Genomic DNA, 16,244 nt, shown 5'->3' with positions numbered 1-16,244 from the left:
GCCGTCGGAAACTTTCTCACTCTGTTCTGACAGCCCCGTGGCTGCCTCCCGCCGCAGCCTGCCCCTTGGCTGCACGGACCCCAATGAACGCGTCCGCCCAGCAAAGGCTGCGGGTAGCCCTTTGCCCTCTCACCCTGTCAGCGTGAAGGGACTGGCTGCTCTGGGCCACGGAGTCAGGGGTGATTTGTCCCCACCTTCTGGGAGCCCCCAGTCTGGCCAGGGAGACAGACACACACACAGGCTGTGACCACACAAGGTGATGAGGGCCGACAGGGAAGTGAGCAGGGAACCGAGGGGACAGGGGGACAGGATGCCCTGCGCAGCCTGCCACTGCGAGCAGCAAGGTCTTCCTGGAGGAAACCACACTTTTGGTTTAATAAAAACAGGTGATGCTTCCAGGGCCCTTGCTGTGCGCCGGTCGCGGGTGTAAGCGCCTTGTGTCCATCTACCATTGAGTCTGCACAACAGTCCCACGGGGCCGGCACTATTGTTAGACCCATTCCAGAGATGGTAAAAGTGGGCTCAGAGATGCCTCTTGCTGAAGGTCACCCAGGAGTTAAGCAGTAAAGGGGGAATTCAAACCCAGAAAGTCACACAGACAAAGTAGGAGGGCAGGGAGTTCTAGGGAAAAGAACGGCAAAACCCTAAAGCCAGGAGGGAGCGCTGTGGGCCAGGAATTTCCAGGGGCCAGGGGTGGCTGGGGCTTAAGCTGCTTACGAGGTTCTTAGAGACAGACAGAGGCCACATCATAAAAGGCCTTACTAGTCTGGCTGTGGAGGTTGAACCTTGCCGCAAAGACATTGATCATGAGCCAAAGCATCAAATTCTGGGAGAGGAGAGATGGGCAGGACAGGGGTGAAGCTGGAAAATGTAGGGGCTGAATAATCCAGGGCCTTGAAGGGCACGTCACGCAGAGGGACTCATCCTGAGTAAAAGGAGAAGCCGTTGAAATGTGCATGTCAGTGAACGGCATGGTTAGGTCTATAACACAGTCTCTCTCTGCAGAGACTGGGCATATGCACAAAATGATAAGGGGGCGGTGGAGAAGAGAGGAACCAACCTGAGTTAAGTGCCTATCCTGTGGCTGTCATTAAATACATTATATTGTTTCATTCTCACCTCTGAGAACTAGGAACCATTACTATCCTTCACTTCATAGACGAGAACGCTGTGTAAATACCATCAAAATTAGAGAGACGATGAGGGCTGATTTTTTAAAAAAGAGTCTATTTTCGAGGGAGGGGAAGGAGAAAAAGAGGGAGAGCACATCAGTGTTCCTGGCAGGCCCCCAGTGGGGGACCTGGCCCACGAGTCAGGCCCGTGCCGTGACCAGGGGTCGAGCCTGGTGACCTTTCAGGTCACAGGCCTGTGCTCAGTCCATTGAGCCACACCGGTCAGGGTGAGAGCTGACTTAAAAAATAAACAAATAAAAATAAAAAGTTACTGGATCTAGCAAGAGAAAAGCATTTCAGGACTTTGGAGACCGTTGTATCATCTCATAGCCACGCCGGAGAGTAAATTCAACAGTGGCTAGCCGGGTGAAGGAGGACCTCGCAATGGAAAAAGCGTTCGTGCCCGATCTCAAAGGGCAGCCGGTGTGCTTGAAGGAGACAGGAGTCTGACCCTTCCTCCTCTTTCTCAAACAACCCGTGACGCAGGCGCCAAGAAGAGAGAGGTCTCCAGAAGTTCCACGCTTTTGTCCTCGTCTCGAATTTCCAGAAGGACGTAGCAAAAATGAGACATAAAGTCTCCGTGGTAAAAGGACGCGTAGAAGAGGTTGCCGACCACTGGTAAGGATCCCGAGACCCAGATGAGACGGTCCTGGAAGGGGTGGAGGGGAGGGCTGCTGTCACAAAGCCCCCTTTGGTCCCGTTTGCATTCAGGATGTCCTTGGCCAGCAGGACGGCCCCCCACACGGGCTATCCCCAGAGCACAGTCAGGCAAGACTCCTTCCAGTGCTGAAGCGCGGAGGACCCGGCTGGCTCTGTTCCCTGTATCTGCCTTCTGTTTGATTCAGACTTTCGCAGATAAGGACTAACTCGCCAGCCCCTATGGGAGCGGCGGATGAGGCAAACCAACCTGAAAGCTTCTACAGAGTCAGAGGCCAGAGTCACTGTGTTCCCCAAATAACTGAACCCCTGAAGGATACAAAAGCAGGCAGGCGTATCCTAGGAACGCGGTGCCCAGGGGCGATCGTAAGTGCATCCCACAGCCACACGAGCTGAGCAATTATGGAATGGCAGACACCCCCGTCAGCAATGTTCATCAGCAATCTGTTTTATTCCCCTCGAAAACCTTGGCGGGTCCGTGTTAATCCCTACTTTGCAAATGAGGAAACGTCAGGATTTAAACCCCCCGTCTGACCCCAGTCCCTCTGCTCGTCTGCAGCCGGAGCTGGAGCCAGATGAACTGTGGTTTTACGAACCTAATCCTGGTGGGGCGAGTACACCAAGCTCTCAGAGTGAGATGAGAAAGTCTAAAAACGTACCCAGAATTCCTTCCGTGATTTAGTGATGTGGAACGGGAGCTTCCAAAGAGACAAGGATAAATATATATAAATATAGACCATAAAGTATAAAAGAGTACGAGGAGCCCAAAATGTATGGTGGGTGGTCAATTTCTTCACATTTTCCCACAGTCGGTGCATATATTGGGGGGGGGGTCCTTTTATCTTAAGAGATGCCAACCCCCTCTTTTACACGGATGCCTTAAACTTGGACCACCCACCTCAACCACCTCCAGGTTAGAATCCACCTTGCTCCCACCAGGAATTACTAGGCGACCCTCACACTCAGTCACAGCATTCGGAGAGGCTCTCGAAGCCCTCGAAACACACGGAGCCGTGGCCCCAGCATATTCACTACAGAGCGTGGCAAATGCACACACACTTCCTCCCCCCTTCGCCCCAGGCCCCCTCCCCCCTCCTCCGCCTCCTCCATCGTCTCCTGCGGGAGAGCCTCCTGCATCCCGGAACGTTTCCCACAGGTGTGTCCATGTCCTCCCTGGCCTGAGCCACTCACGAAAGGGAAGCTTCACAATCTCAGTGTCCCTTCCCGTCCTGTAAGCTTTTCACGTTGTCTGCTTGATAGGAAAATCGTAAATGCATCTCTTTAAAGTACGTCCCTAATCTGTTTGGTTAATGAAATGCCCCGGCTTCTCCTACCCCCACACATGAAAGACTCGTGGGGTCCGTGGGCCCCTTGCAGCTGGGATGCAGGGGAGTCCCCCAGACGAAGCCTGATGCCGCCCCGCAGACATCCCACGAGGGGCAGGAAGAGAGTGGGGGTGCAGGGCGGGAGGGGCCCAGGCCCACCTCCCAGCAGCTTCCCGACTGGCCCTCTCTTCTCCGCATCGCAGGTACTTTGATCTTCTGTCCAAACTCCCAGAAGACCTGAAGAATTTCCGCCCCGCCAAGAAGATCCTGGCAAAACTGCAGAAGTTTGGGGAAAACCTGGACCTGAGGATCAGGCCGCACGTCCTCCTGAAGGTTCTACAGGACCTGAGAATCTGGGAACTGTGCTCTCCCGACATCGCCGTGGCCATCGAGGTAACTGCCCCCGGCCCTCCCCGACACCGCCTCCGGCGCCCTCATTCCGTCCATCATCTCTCAGTGCAGGCACCAGTTGAGGGCTGGGAGCACCATTAGAAAGACAAAGATCTCCGCCTTCACAGAGCCTCGATCATCACCTGACCTCATTTGTTCAGCTCCAGGAGACATCATATTTGCTTTGTAAATGGTGCCCCCTGGAAACCTGGAGGCTTTGGAGAGGCAGAAGTAAATGGGCCAGTGGATAAAACAAATGGAGGTCATCACCAGCAGCCCTCTAAATCTGGCCACTCCAACTGTGACCCACGAACCCACGGCATGGATCTTACCCGGGTGCTTGTTGGAAATGCAGGGTCTCAGGCTCCCAGCCAAACCTACCAACTGGGCATCTGCTTGTAGAGGGGACCCCCAGCGATCTGTAAGCACAACAGAGTTTGAGGAGCGCTAGTTCAAGGCCAAGGTAGAGGGGGCCTGTTTGAACCAGGGCGCCTGGGGAAGGTGAGCGACTTTTAAGCTGAGACCTGAACAAGGAAAGGACAGCCAGGGAGCGAAGGGGAAAGGCAGGTCCGGCAGAGGGGAGAGCACGTGCAAAGGCCCCGAGGCAGAACAGAACCGCAGTTGTTGGAGGAGCTCACCGGGCCAGGAGAGACTCCAGCCGGCTAGCCCAAAACTGACCACAGCGACTGCCCCGCCTTCACTTGCCAGTTAAGGGTTCCGCCTTTAACCTGCCAGTTAGGGGGCAATCTCTGAATGGGTAACAGGTGGGGGGTGTGGAGATACCCCCAGTTCTCTGAGGGGAGGTCACAGCCCCAGCTGGTAAAGCTCAGCATGTTCCTCTCCGAGGAGGGACATCACAGACTTCTGATAACCTGGGTGTGGGGTGTCCTGACCTACGGCTACCCGGAACCATGTTCTGTGTCTTAACCCTTCCCTGGGAGCAAGCCCACGGTTGTCATCCATTCTCGAAGGGGCCTGTGAACCAGGAAGTTCATGGACAAAAGATTTTTAAAAAGATATTAGAAAAGTAAGAAATATGCAGTCAGCTGGGTTTTCCTGATCTCACCAAACTTGTTTGGGTCAATAGGAAAGGCTTAAAATCAGCCTCCTGAACCAGGATACTAGAAAGGGATCTCTTTCTTGAAAGAACCCGCCCCACCCCCCACCCCGGGGCACGATGCTCCCCGCATTAGGAATGCCCGAGTGGTTGGAGGCGTCCTGAGACCACCAGCCCCGACCACAAACAGTCCAGGATCTTTGGGGGTCAGAGGGGAAGGCAAAGAGTCTCGCTTCAGACTCACCCTGAGGCCCCGCTGTGTGTGTTCGCCCCGCAGTTTGTGCGAGAGCACATCATCCACATGCCCCAGGCGGATTACATCACCTGGCTGCAGAACCGGATCAGCAACCCCATCCGGCCCCACAGCGTCCAGATATAGCCGGGGCCTGAGTCGCCCAGCCGTCCCCGGGGAGGAGGTCTCCACTGTGCTCCTGCTCCCTGCCTCCCCTCCTGGGTGCCCACGAGGGAGCAGCAGGGTCACCTGGAGACTGTGCAATGATGTTTCTGAAGGGACGGACTCCCAAGCGGCGGCTCCCCTCACCCCGCACGGCCCAGTCTCAACCTTCCAGCCGCTCCCAGCTCCCCATCGGTGCAGCCAGACTCTGCCTGCGCCCTCTCCAGACTCCCACGCTGTATTTCTCTTCCTCAAATCCCGGATAATAAAATTGAGCTGAATGTTGGATGTCTGGCTGGAAAAGAGTTGGAGCGGTGGGATTTGGGTGTGGCACTCAGATACTAACAGGAACAGCAGTTACACTTAGCGAGCGTCTGTCACGCAGTGAGTGGGCCCAGGGCTGGGTGATATTACTGTGGCAGAGCCAAGTCCAGAACACGTCTGTCCCGGTCTTGGGCAGGGGAGATGCTGAAACCTCAAGACTTACTCCACCCTCCGGCTCGCCACTATCTGAGACTATTTCTCAGAGCTGTAGCACCACCCAGTGGTTCATATTAGTATTACGTGCCCCTTGTCCTTGCCAGCAAAACAGACCCTTCTACAAAAAAGGCAGCAACGAGACCTACTCTGCTTAGGCCAGGGATATTTATTCAAACAAAAATCTTTTACAACTAAAACAGATTAGGGACTAGAAGGAGGCAATATATAACTGCGCCCCACAGCTTCTGAGCCCAAAGAAGAGCCACAGGGAGAAATATTTGGAGGGTTTTGTCTCGGGATTTAAGCTGGTCATCTTTTAGTCGGGAGGCAGAGCCAGAGATTCAGTAAGGACATGTTTCTGAAACCATTTAAATCCTCCAAATGGCAAAATTCACTCTGCCCAAACCTTCCCAAAGATGTGAAGCTCTCACTAACAGTGTGAAATCCTTCTCATTAAAGAATTGGAGGTGGGAGGGCATGGCAAAGGCCCAAGAGCCAGGAGCAGAGGTGGAAGAGAAAAGCCAGCCAGTGGAGCAAAGGTTCAACTTCCCGTGGACTTGGAGGTGTTTGTGGGAACAGGTGTGTGAAGGCGAAGAATGACTCCTACTGACTAGAAAACAAGTTCTGGAGGGGCGGCTGGTGGCAGGGGTGCTGTTTGGTGGGTGGGCAGCTCACAGATGTTTATGGAGTGTTTGGGCCAGGTGAGACCTTGTCATCTCCTCGAGCTTGAGTATTTATTGAGCAACTACTATGTCCCAGGCCCTGTTGAGAGATGCCGGAGGTACAAAAATAGACACCTACACCCTCTCCTCCAGGGTGGTACAGAAGGGTTAAACAGTGGTCCTGTAGCATGATGGGTAAAAGAGAAGGTTCTGGCATCCAATTGAGAACATTCCTAACTGCTCTCTCTAGCTGTGTGAGTTTGGAAGGTGTCTTCATGTCCACATACCACATCTGTAAAATGGGTATAACACTAAGGAATCAATGAGAGAGCATGTAACTCCCAGGGAGACCCAATACACGTGAGCTATCACAGTGGAGGTGGGGACAGACCACAGGGTGCAGGTGGAGCATCCAGAAAGCCACCTGGCCAATCTGGCAAGTCAAGGAAGGTGTATTGGACAATGTCTTCAGACAAGGAAATCTGATTCTGTCTGGTTTCACCCTGAGTCTTTTATTTTCCCCCAAACTATAAGAGAAAGCTTATTTAGAATGTCACAGAGGTAGAAATCAGCCATAGAAGAAATGGGTGCGGAAGGGAGTTACAGAGGCAAAAGAAGAGCCCTTGGAGCTCAGGAGAAAGAGAGGCAAGGAAACCGCACCAGGGGTGAGGGAGTGGGGGAAGGCACGCAGGCTCCATGGAGACAGCCGCCAACCCCGAGTCTCCACATCGCCACCTCCGACAAAGCAAAGGTCTGACTGCCAAAGCCTAGGCCATGTGATCACATCCGAGCTGCATGAAAGGCCGAGAAAGCAAGTTCTGGCCCTTTTGACTTTTATAATAGGAGAAAGAGTCATCTCATAAAGTGCAGGATTCCCCTCCTCCCCAAAAAAGGAAAAGAATTCAGATGCTAGCACAAGAAACTAAGCAAAAGTGTCCTCTAGAGAAAGCTTCCTGGGATAAGAACCATCTTCATCGAGTCAAAACTGATCTATTGGGTTGGCGTCTAGTTTTTTCCATAAAATAAAAGACACCTTTTCCATTTTCACCAATAGGTTTATTGATCTGGGTATCTTGAGTATATTGGCTATCTCCTGCTACTGGCTTCTAGTGGGTAGAGGCCAGGGGTGCTGCTAAACATCTTCCAGTGCATAAGGCAGCCCCACAGGGAAGAATTACTTGACCAAAATGTCAGTAGTACCAAGAAACCTCACAAACCACTTTTGATATGTTCAATCAGTCACAGCACCTTCTCTACACACTGCACAAACCTTTTTTTGCATTTCAGTTGCATTTTTACCTTTCCTGAAATAATAAAGCATAATATGCCCAAAGTGTTGCATATTTTCTCCCATCTTCAATATTGAAATGGCTACACAAAAATTCACCAATTTCAACAAGTTTTTTAAAGCGCACGCTGACATGACAGCTGTCACAATACAATCTAATGAAATTGTTTTAAATGAAGTTAAAGACAACTCAGCACGACTAGAGCTGTTGTATGAAAAAAACTAAAAACTTTTTGGCCAACCCAATACATCCCGTATGTTACCAATGAAGAGACGGGGCCACACAGAGGTGGACTTTTCTAGGCCACAGCTTTGGGAGGAAGAGAGAGTGGGGCTGGAAATGGGGACCCCGGGGGACTGGGAGGAGACCCAGGAGGGACCTCTGCTGAGGCTGTGGGGGGAAGGTGCCGAAAGTCGCAGCCAGATGCTGGTGCTGGGCCTGCAGGTGACCGCAGCAAAGACCCCTGCGGTGGACGGCGGTGGCCGGCGGTGGACGGCGGTGGCCGGCGGTGGACGGCGGTGGCCGGCGGTGGCCAGCCAGCCCGAGAAGGAGCTGCGACCCAGCCTGGGAGACGGCTGGGTGGTAAGGAGGACGTCCGGTGTTTAACCCCCAGCTCCTGGGACTCGGCCTCTGTTAAACCCCTGGAAGCTCCCACATGACAGAAGTGCCCTTGTCACTGCTGGTGGGGCCCTCAGACCACACCCGAGTCTGTGTTAATGAGGTGACCGCAGTGGCCCCTGCGGGGTTGGGAGGGGCCCGCACTGGCCTTACTCGAATGACCAGCCATGTGAATAGAGGGTGAGGCCTTCAGGTCATGGGATGTCAGTCTGTCCCTCCCGAGGTCAGGGAAGGCAGGGAGCTATAGTTCAGTCACAGGGTTAAAGGTTCGACCAGCCATGCCTGTGTAATGAAACCCTAGTGAAAACTCGGAGCGCGGGAAGCTCCAGTGAGTTCCCGGGTTGCCAGCCATACCCTGACGTGCCATGCGGGAAGGGTAATGATCTTGGGGACGCGGGAGCTCCGCAGCCGCAGCCCTCCCAGAGCCCCGCCCCCACCCCTCCCTTCGGGCGGTCTGGACTGGCGCCCTTCACAATAAAACTGGAATCACGGCGATGCACCGGCCTGAGTTCTGCAGGCGGTTCTACTGAATTATTGGGCCAGGAGGCTACTGGTAACCCCCAAACTGGAGCCCGCTGGTCGGATTCGATGTCTTTCTTAAATGTCCTGCCTGATTAGTTCCAGAACGTGGACGGAGTCCATCAGATTGGCGTTGCTCTCTGTACGCCGGTGATGCTCTCGGGCGCCGGGAGACGTGCTCCCTGAACCCGCGCTCCACGGCCCCAGAGAACCGCTTCCCTGAGCGGCACCCCCCGCCCTCCCCCGCGGCTCTCTGGCTTCTCTCCCAGCACGCCGGGGTTGCCAAGAGAAACTTGGACCACGCTTGTTCGATCAGAAAGCTTCCTTCTACGCTAAGGCCCAGGTTCAGGGGGACCCCATTTCCAAATGGCTGAGACTACGAGGAAGTCGGATGGCCAAGAACTTGAACTCCAGAGCAGGAAACAACACTCCGCGATGTCGCAGCGCCCCAAACCGGCCCTTCCGGGCACGTGATGATCGTCTCCCCCAGCCGTGGCCACACTCGGGGCTGACGCTCCAGGAGACCGAAGCAGCAGACGACCCACCCCAAACGGTTTTTCCTCACGGAGGCACAGGCGCACCGGCAGCCGGCTCTGCCCGCCCCCGCAGCGGGCTCTCACTCGTGGGAAGTGCCAACTGGGTTGGGGGCGGGTAAAAATTTACGAAAACCATCCGTTCGATCTCTTTTCTCTTTATACCAGGACTCGTAAGAGGATTCCATTACGCACCCAGCAACCCTAGGGCATTTGAAATGCGGTCTCCTTTACGCACGTTCTATTTGCACTGTATTATTTCATGAGCCGCGGATTACATAAAGCGGATTCACTTTCTCATCTCTTCTTCAGGCTAATGTCACCTTGCATTTTCCAGAACACGCACCGGTGAGCAGCAGGAAGCTGAGTGGAGCCAGCCAGGAAGTGGGCCGGAAGGCAGCAGGTTTAGTCTTCTCCCAGTCTGGGGCCTCAGTTCCCCCATCTGTGAAATGGGAGGGTTAGATCACGAGGCCCCAAACAAACACGTCTGCAAACCAGGCGAACAATAAAAATGAACGAGGGGAACTGGTGTGAGGTAGTGTGTCTGACCCCTCTTGGAGGGGCGTTTAGGGAGAAAGGCACTAGGAGCGGACAGACGGACAAGCTGTGGTCCCCGCCCTGGGGATGCCCTTGGTTTTGAGAGGGAAATGCCTACATGGACAGTTAGCAAGAAATACCGTACAAGCTACGTTCAAGTGCCATGTGAATCCCTAGGAGGGTGGGACTCCCTCTTCCTAGATAAAAGCTGGAAGATTGTCAGAGGAGAAGGCATTTCAGCTAGGATTCGGGGAAGAGGTCTTCTAGTGCAGAGCGGAAAGAGACGGCATGAAGGGAACCGCCTGTGCAAAGGCACGGAGACCTGGGTAACCAGGATGTGTTTGGGGGGAGGAAGGTGTGTGTTAAGGCCGGCGGCCCGCGCACGGAGAGGCTCTGAAAAGACAGCCTAGAAAGGTGAGTTGGGACCCAATCACGGGCGCCCTGGTGGACTTTGTTTTTTATTATTGTTGAGTTACAGTAGTCCCCATTTCCCCCATTACTCTCCGCCGCCCTACCCACCCCACCTCCCACATTTAATCCTCCCCCCACCTTGACTTTAGTTTGAAAGTGATGGGGAACCGGGGACATGTGTTGAAAAGCTGACTTTTCAGGAATTTCACTCTGGCTGCAGGGTGGAGAGGCTCACTGTCCAACAGGGTGGCCATCGCTCGAGTGTGATGTGAACTCGTGAAAAGTAACTAGTCCAGGCTGAGACATGCTGCAGCCGTAGGACACTTTGTGGCCACAGGACTTTGAACACTTCACGTGGAAGAAAAGGAATGCAGAATATCTCGTTAAAATTTTTAATATGGATTACATGTCAAAAGGATAACATTGGGGGTATACTGGGTTAAATAAAACATATTGAGATTAAGTTCACTCTTTTTTTAAGAATTTATTTATTTATTTTTAGAGAGAGGGGAAGGGAGGGAGACAGGTAGAGAGAGAAATATCAATGTGTGGTTGCCTCTCAAGCGCCCCCTACTGGGAACCTGGCCTGCAACCCAGGCATGCGCCCTGACTGGGAATCAAACCGCGACCCTTTGGTTCACAGTCCATGCTCAATCCACTGAGCTACCCCAGCCAGGGCTAAGTTCCCTCTTTTACTCTTTAGATGTGACTCATAGAAACTTCCACCTCACACGTGCGGCATGCCTTATGCTTCTATTGGACACAGCTGAGGTCGGGCCTGGGTCGGAAGGCGAGAGGACCAGTGAGCAGACTCAGGAGATGCCCAGGAGAAGCCACGGGAGAGGAGGCATCCGCGGGCAGTGGGATGTGGGCGGAGGATCCGGGGCGGCGCTCAGGCCTCTGTTCAGGGGGTGGTGAAGTGTAGCAGTTGTAGCGTTGTAGGATGATGAGGAAGAACTCTGACATCTACCAGCCGTGTGACCTTGGGCAAGCCACTTAACCTGCCCACCGTGCCTCAGTTTCCACAACTGCACAATGCGGGCAGTCACGGCTCCCGCTCCAGAGGCTCGTTGTGAGGGTGGAATGAGTTCATGCACCAGCTCCCGCCCTCGACTGCACATTGGAACGCCTGGGGAGGTCTTACCATTCCGATGCCCAGCGATCCCGAACTCACAAACGCCAGGTGTGGCCCGAGTATCGGGACTTCCTAAAATTACCTAGGTGATTCTAATGTACAGCAGAGTCAGTGAGCCTTTGAGTGAGCACGTGCAGGGTGCTTAAAACAGCATCTGGCACAGTATAGCTCTGATTTACACATTTGCTGATATTATACTTTTGATGTCTTGAATAATTTATAAAATATTTGAAATAACAATTGAGATGCTGCCACTAAATGCCACTGCAAGAGCAAGACGCCTTCCCAGGTAACTCACAGAGTTCACAGTGAGTGTCTCAGCGTGCCCCCCCCCGCCCCCGGTGAGCACAGGGGTGCCCACTGAAGATCAAGGCCGGAGCTGGCAGCTCATTCGGCAGTTCTAGCTTTTCACAGCCTCAGCTGGTGACATAATACAGCCCATGTCCCCAACAACACGGTTTTAGCGTCTGGCAACAAACATACCAGCCAAACGCTTGGAGCTGCACGCCAAGTGTCTACCAACCAGGCCGAACGGGGGTGCGGTGAGGTGAGGCTCTGTGGAGGGTGTGGACCGAACCCCTCTGTGCCTTCGGCCCCCACGGGGGGAGACACCTCAGCGAGACCTGGCTGCAAAGGGTGAAGGACCTTCGGAACTCAGATTGTCATCAGAGAAGGAGGCATGGCCGGGGTTCACAAGGATGGACAGCACAGAGGCGCTAGCGTCTTGCAGAATGACCCTCTCGTGGGCAGAGCTGTGAGAAGAATCCACGTTATCTCTTCTTCTTCAGCCCACAGCCCACGCTGGGCATCGGGAGTGGTAAGAACTCCCCAGGCGTTCCAATGTGCAGTCGAGGGCGGGAGCTGGTGCATGAACTCATTCCACCCTCACAACGAGCCTCTGGAGCGGGAGCTGTGACTGCCCGCATTGTGCAGTTGTGGAAACTGAGGCACGGCGGGCAGGTTAAGTGGCTTGCCCAAGGTCACACGGCTGGTAGATGTCAGCACCATGGATGCTGACTCAGACAGCAATCATTGTTAAAATGTACCAGACCCGTATTATGGGCCAGGCGCTATCGTCAGCATTTCATATGCCTCATGTTTAATATGCAGAACAATCCTATTATCGTCACTTTATCACGAGAAATCTTGGGCTCCAGAGGTGCAGCGATTTGGTTGCAAGGGATGGAACCCCAGCTCAGGCTCACTTGGACCAGAGGGGAGTGTGTTGCCTCACAGAACACAGGGGAAGGTCGAGACAAGCAGCTACGGCACAGACAGGTACGTCTGGATCTCTGATGCACCTGGACCCGGGGGTCTTTCTTTCCACCTCCCCTCTTCTTTTTGTGCATCAGCCCTGCCCTAGCCTGTTGCCCGCCCGCTTCTTACACAGGTGGCGATACGCCTTCTGGCCTCCGCCAGGCTCTCCTCCTCGCTTCTGATCTCAGAAACCCCAGGGAAACGCTGGCGTGGGTCTGCTGCCCACCTTCAGCCAATCAGCAGTGGCCAAGAGAGAAAAAGGTAAGAAACGTGGCAAATCACTCAGATCACAAGGGTTGGAACTGGGAGAAGGGAAAAAAAAATTCTTCCCCAAAGATGGGTGATACGTGTTCCGAGAAGAAAGGAAAAACCATCTGTCAGAGTCCAGTGCTTCCAAGAACGAAAGCCCACAAGGCTTTTAAGCCGGGAGTCAGGTGGCCCCTCCTTAAGGTTACGCCCCTCGGAAACTCCTTGGAGAATCTGGGGTTCACACCACCTCTGGCATTTCAATTCTGTTTAGCATCAATTGGACCTTTATGGTATACTGGCACTCTATTTCAAGCTGACACTTAATGGGCTCAGTAAATATTTGTTGAATGAATAATGCAAAGACGAACAAGGTAAGTAAGGTCCCGGTGCCCAAAGAACTTACAACCTAGTAGGGGCTTCAGGCAGCAAAACAGTACAAGAGGAGCATATGCAAGTACTCCAGCAGTTCAAACAAGTTAAAGGCCACGTTGATCTGCGAGCAGATGGAGGGACAATGAGTCAGAAGAGCCCTCAGGGAAGGAGGGACCACCCGAGATGGGCCCGGAGGATGGGAAGGGATTTCGACGGCAGACACGGAAGGGAAGCAGTGAGAAGGGTGGACCATGTGAGCAAAGGTGCGGAGGCCGGATGGACAAGCATCCGCTTCTCTTTGGTTTCTGTTGTGGCAAAATATCCATAGCCTAAAACTCGCTATTGTAACCCTTTTTGGACTGCAATTCATTGGCGATGATATTCACACCGTTCTGCATCCATCACCACTCCAGAAACTGCTTGAAGACCCCAGACAGAAACTCTACCCACCAAGCAGTAACTCCCCACTCCCGTGTAGATGGTAACCTCTACTCTACTTTCTGTCTCTACGAACCTGCCTACGCTCTACATATCTCAGATAAATGGGACCATATGTTTCTCCTTTCATGCCTGGCTTATACCGCTTAACATAAGGTTTCCACAGTTCCTTCACGTGACAGCATTGATCAGAACTTCATTCGCCTGCACGAATGAATAATACTCCGTCATGTGACATTTTGTTGATTCATTTGTTGGTGGACGCTTGAGTTGCTTCCATCTTTTGGCTATTGTGAACAACGCTGCAATGAATCCTGGCATACAAGTGTCTGTTCAAGTCCCTGTTTTCAGTTGTTTTGGGTATGGACCTGGAAGTGGAATTGCTTAGTTGTGTAGTTATCCTAAGCTTAGCTTTTTGAGGAACTGCCAAACTGTCTTCCACAAAGACTGCACCTTTTTATTTTCCCACAGGCAATGTATGAGGGTTCTGATTTCTCTGCACCCTTGCCAACACTTATTATGCTCCGTTATAGATAAACTACAGCTATACATAGACTCAGATATATGTGTGTGTTTGTGTGTATATAAATTCCGTTTTATATATATCATCTATTCTACTATATGTATTTGACATGCATATCTCATATATACACACACATACATGATATATTTCTCCATCCTAGCACCCAGTAAGTAGTGCCTCATTACACCACTTGGTTTTGTACCAGTTGGTTTTGACTTGCATTTCCTTAGGGACTAAGAATGTTGGGTGTCTTTACACGTACGTACCAAGCCATGCGGTTTTACTCACGCCCAACCCAAAAGCGATAAAGCCACAGTGTTTAGGTTTTATTGTGCAGGCAACAGGGAACCAATGACGGTTCAGGGGGAAGAGCGACATGATCACGAATACACAATCTGGCCTGAAGAGTGCAAGATGGAGTCAGGGGACTCATTCGAAGCCGATGTCAACGGTCCAAGGGAGGGGCGGTGCCAGCCGGAGCCGGGGGTGGGGGGCCGTGCTGGTGGAAGGAAGAGGACAGAGGGACCCCAGGGCATCACCCCTTCAGTGCCCCGGAAGCAACCGGAGTGGCCCGTGCACCGTCCTGAGGGACACAGAAGTGCGGCCCAGCCTACATGCTACATTGCTCTGCCTCCATCAGATGAAGATGCAGGTGAATAAATCATGAAACAGAAAGATGTTCACAATACATTAAGTGGGCGAAATAAGACTGCAGCCCCAGAACGCTCATCGGGACCCCATTTTTAGAGAGATGGTACCGAACGAGGCCGGGAGGGAAGGGAAGGGGCAGCTACGAGGGGAAAGGCCTCGAAAGCACCCTCCCCCCGGAAATGTGAAGGAGAAATCACCTCTTGCTAAACTCACCTTGTACCACGTTACTCCGGGATCCATTTTATTCTCTTCACTGCCTTTGCCACTTTCTGAAAAAATCTTACTCGTTCGTTCAGCTATTTATAAACTCCAGGGCGGAGGAGGTCTGTGCCCTTGTCCCTCTGTTCCCGGAATCTGGAACCTCGCTTCAGGAGAAGCACCATGAATTTTTTTTTAATTAAATCGCTCAGGGGTTGGATTCCTTTCTTTTCCCTCTCATGTATATAGTTTTTAAATGTACACAGTGAACTTATGACTTTCATCACAAGAAAAAGACAGCAAAGAAGAGAGGCACGCACGGGCACGCTCTCACCACTGCCACTTCCGCCCCGGCACCCCGCCCGCGCCGCTGGCCCTTTGACCACGGCTGCTGTCCCCAGAAGGACCTCGCGGTCAGTGGCTAACCGGACACCACCGGCGCAGCATCGAAGTGCTTTGCTCAGCCCACGAACCCACCCCATGCCTCTCTGGCCTTCCTCCAGCTTCCGGGTGCCCATCTCATCCATCGGTGCCCACTCAGCACAGGCAATGTCGTCCACACCACAACACCCCCCTAGACTCGGGGGCCCAGAATCACCTGCCGCCGGTGGGCCATACACGTGCAAGAATGTTTCCTGGAAGACGATGTCACCAATCTGTGCCCCCAATTGTCCTACCCTCACCCCCTCACCCCCTCTGTCCCCCGTCCTGGGGCCAGCTGAGGCTGGAACGGGAAGCCAGACCGCGGGCTGGCACGGAGTGAAGCGCAGTCGCCCGCTGAGAGAGTCGTCCCACGTCTCTGGGCGTCAGCTCCTGCTTTCAGCTTCGCTTAGTTCTGAACCAGAGACTGGCCACCCCCGGGTCAGAACCCCTATGAGGTGACAGTCACGGGTAACTGACAACTAAGTCCCAAAGTTTTTAAACTAATTTAATGTTCATAGAAACTTAGTATGTAACTTATTACATACAGCAAATATATTTTACTATATGATGGGCTATAGAGAAGAGTGTATGTTATACACTATATATATTATATATGCTATATAAAATTATACAGATTCTATTTGGCCATATTCATCCATTCATTCGTTCATGCTATGAAGCTGAACCCTGATATGTGTACCATCTTGAAGGCTTAAGTGGAAGGCAAACCCCTCTTTTAAAGCCACCGGTGTTTTTTCAGTAGCCCCTCCGACAGAGGTGAGTCCACTGTGGGGAGAAGAGGAAGGGAGGCGTCTCTGTGATGTGGGGAGAATCACTCTTGGAGAGGCCGAGACACTTTGCTCTAAAGACACTTCTGCGTCAGCGGGGAAGGAAGGACTCTCCTCGTTCTGGGACAAAGTGGGAGTGGGGGGCTTTGACCTGATTTGCGGGGGA

General features: G+C 52.9%; 1 protein-coding gene across 1 annotated transcript in view; it reads left to right on the top strand.

Annotated features, from left to right (window-relative positions):
* The window catches only part of CCDC60 (coiled-coil domain containing 60), a 63,758-nt gene extending 58,778 nt beyond the window's left edge, over positions 1-4,980 (top strand). The window contains exons 12-14 of the mRNA XM_045841050.1: positions 1,659-1,790; positions 3,358-3,547; positions 4,879-4,980. Of these exons, the coding sequence (XP_045697006.1) occupies positions 1,659-1,790; positions 3,358-3,547; positions 4,879-4,980 (424 nt within the window). The remainder of the gene's footprint in view (positions 1-1,658; positions 1,791-3,357; positions 3,548-4,878) is intronic.
* The last annotated feature ends 11,264 nt before the right edge of the window (positions 4,981-16,244 follow it).

The sequence above is a fragment of the Phyllostomus hastatus genome, unplaced genomic scaffold (assembly GCF_019186645.2).
Source record: "Phyllostomus hastatus isolate PE091 unplaced genomic scaffold, TTU_PhHast_1.1 phas_contig_1162, whole genome shotgun sequence".
NCBI lineage: Eukaryota > Metazoa > Chordata > Mammalia > Chiroptera > Phyllostomidae > Phyllostomus > Phyllostomus hastatus.
The sequence above is the reverse complement of the archived record's forward strand: the minus strand, read 5'-3'. Positions and strand labels throughout refer to the sequence as shown.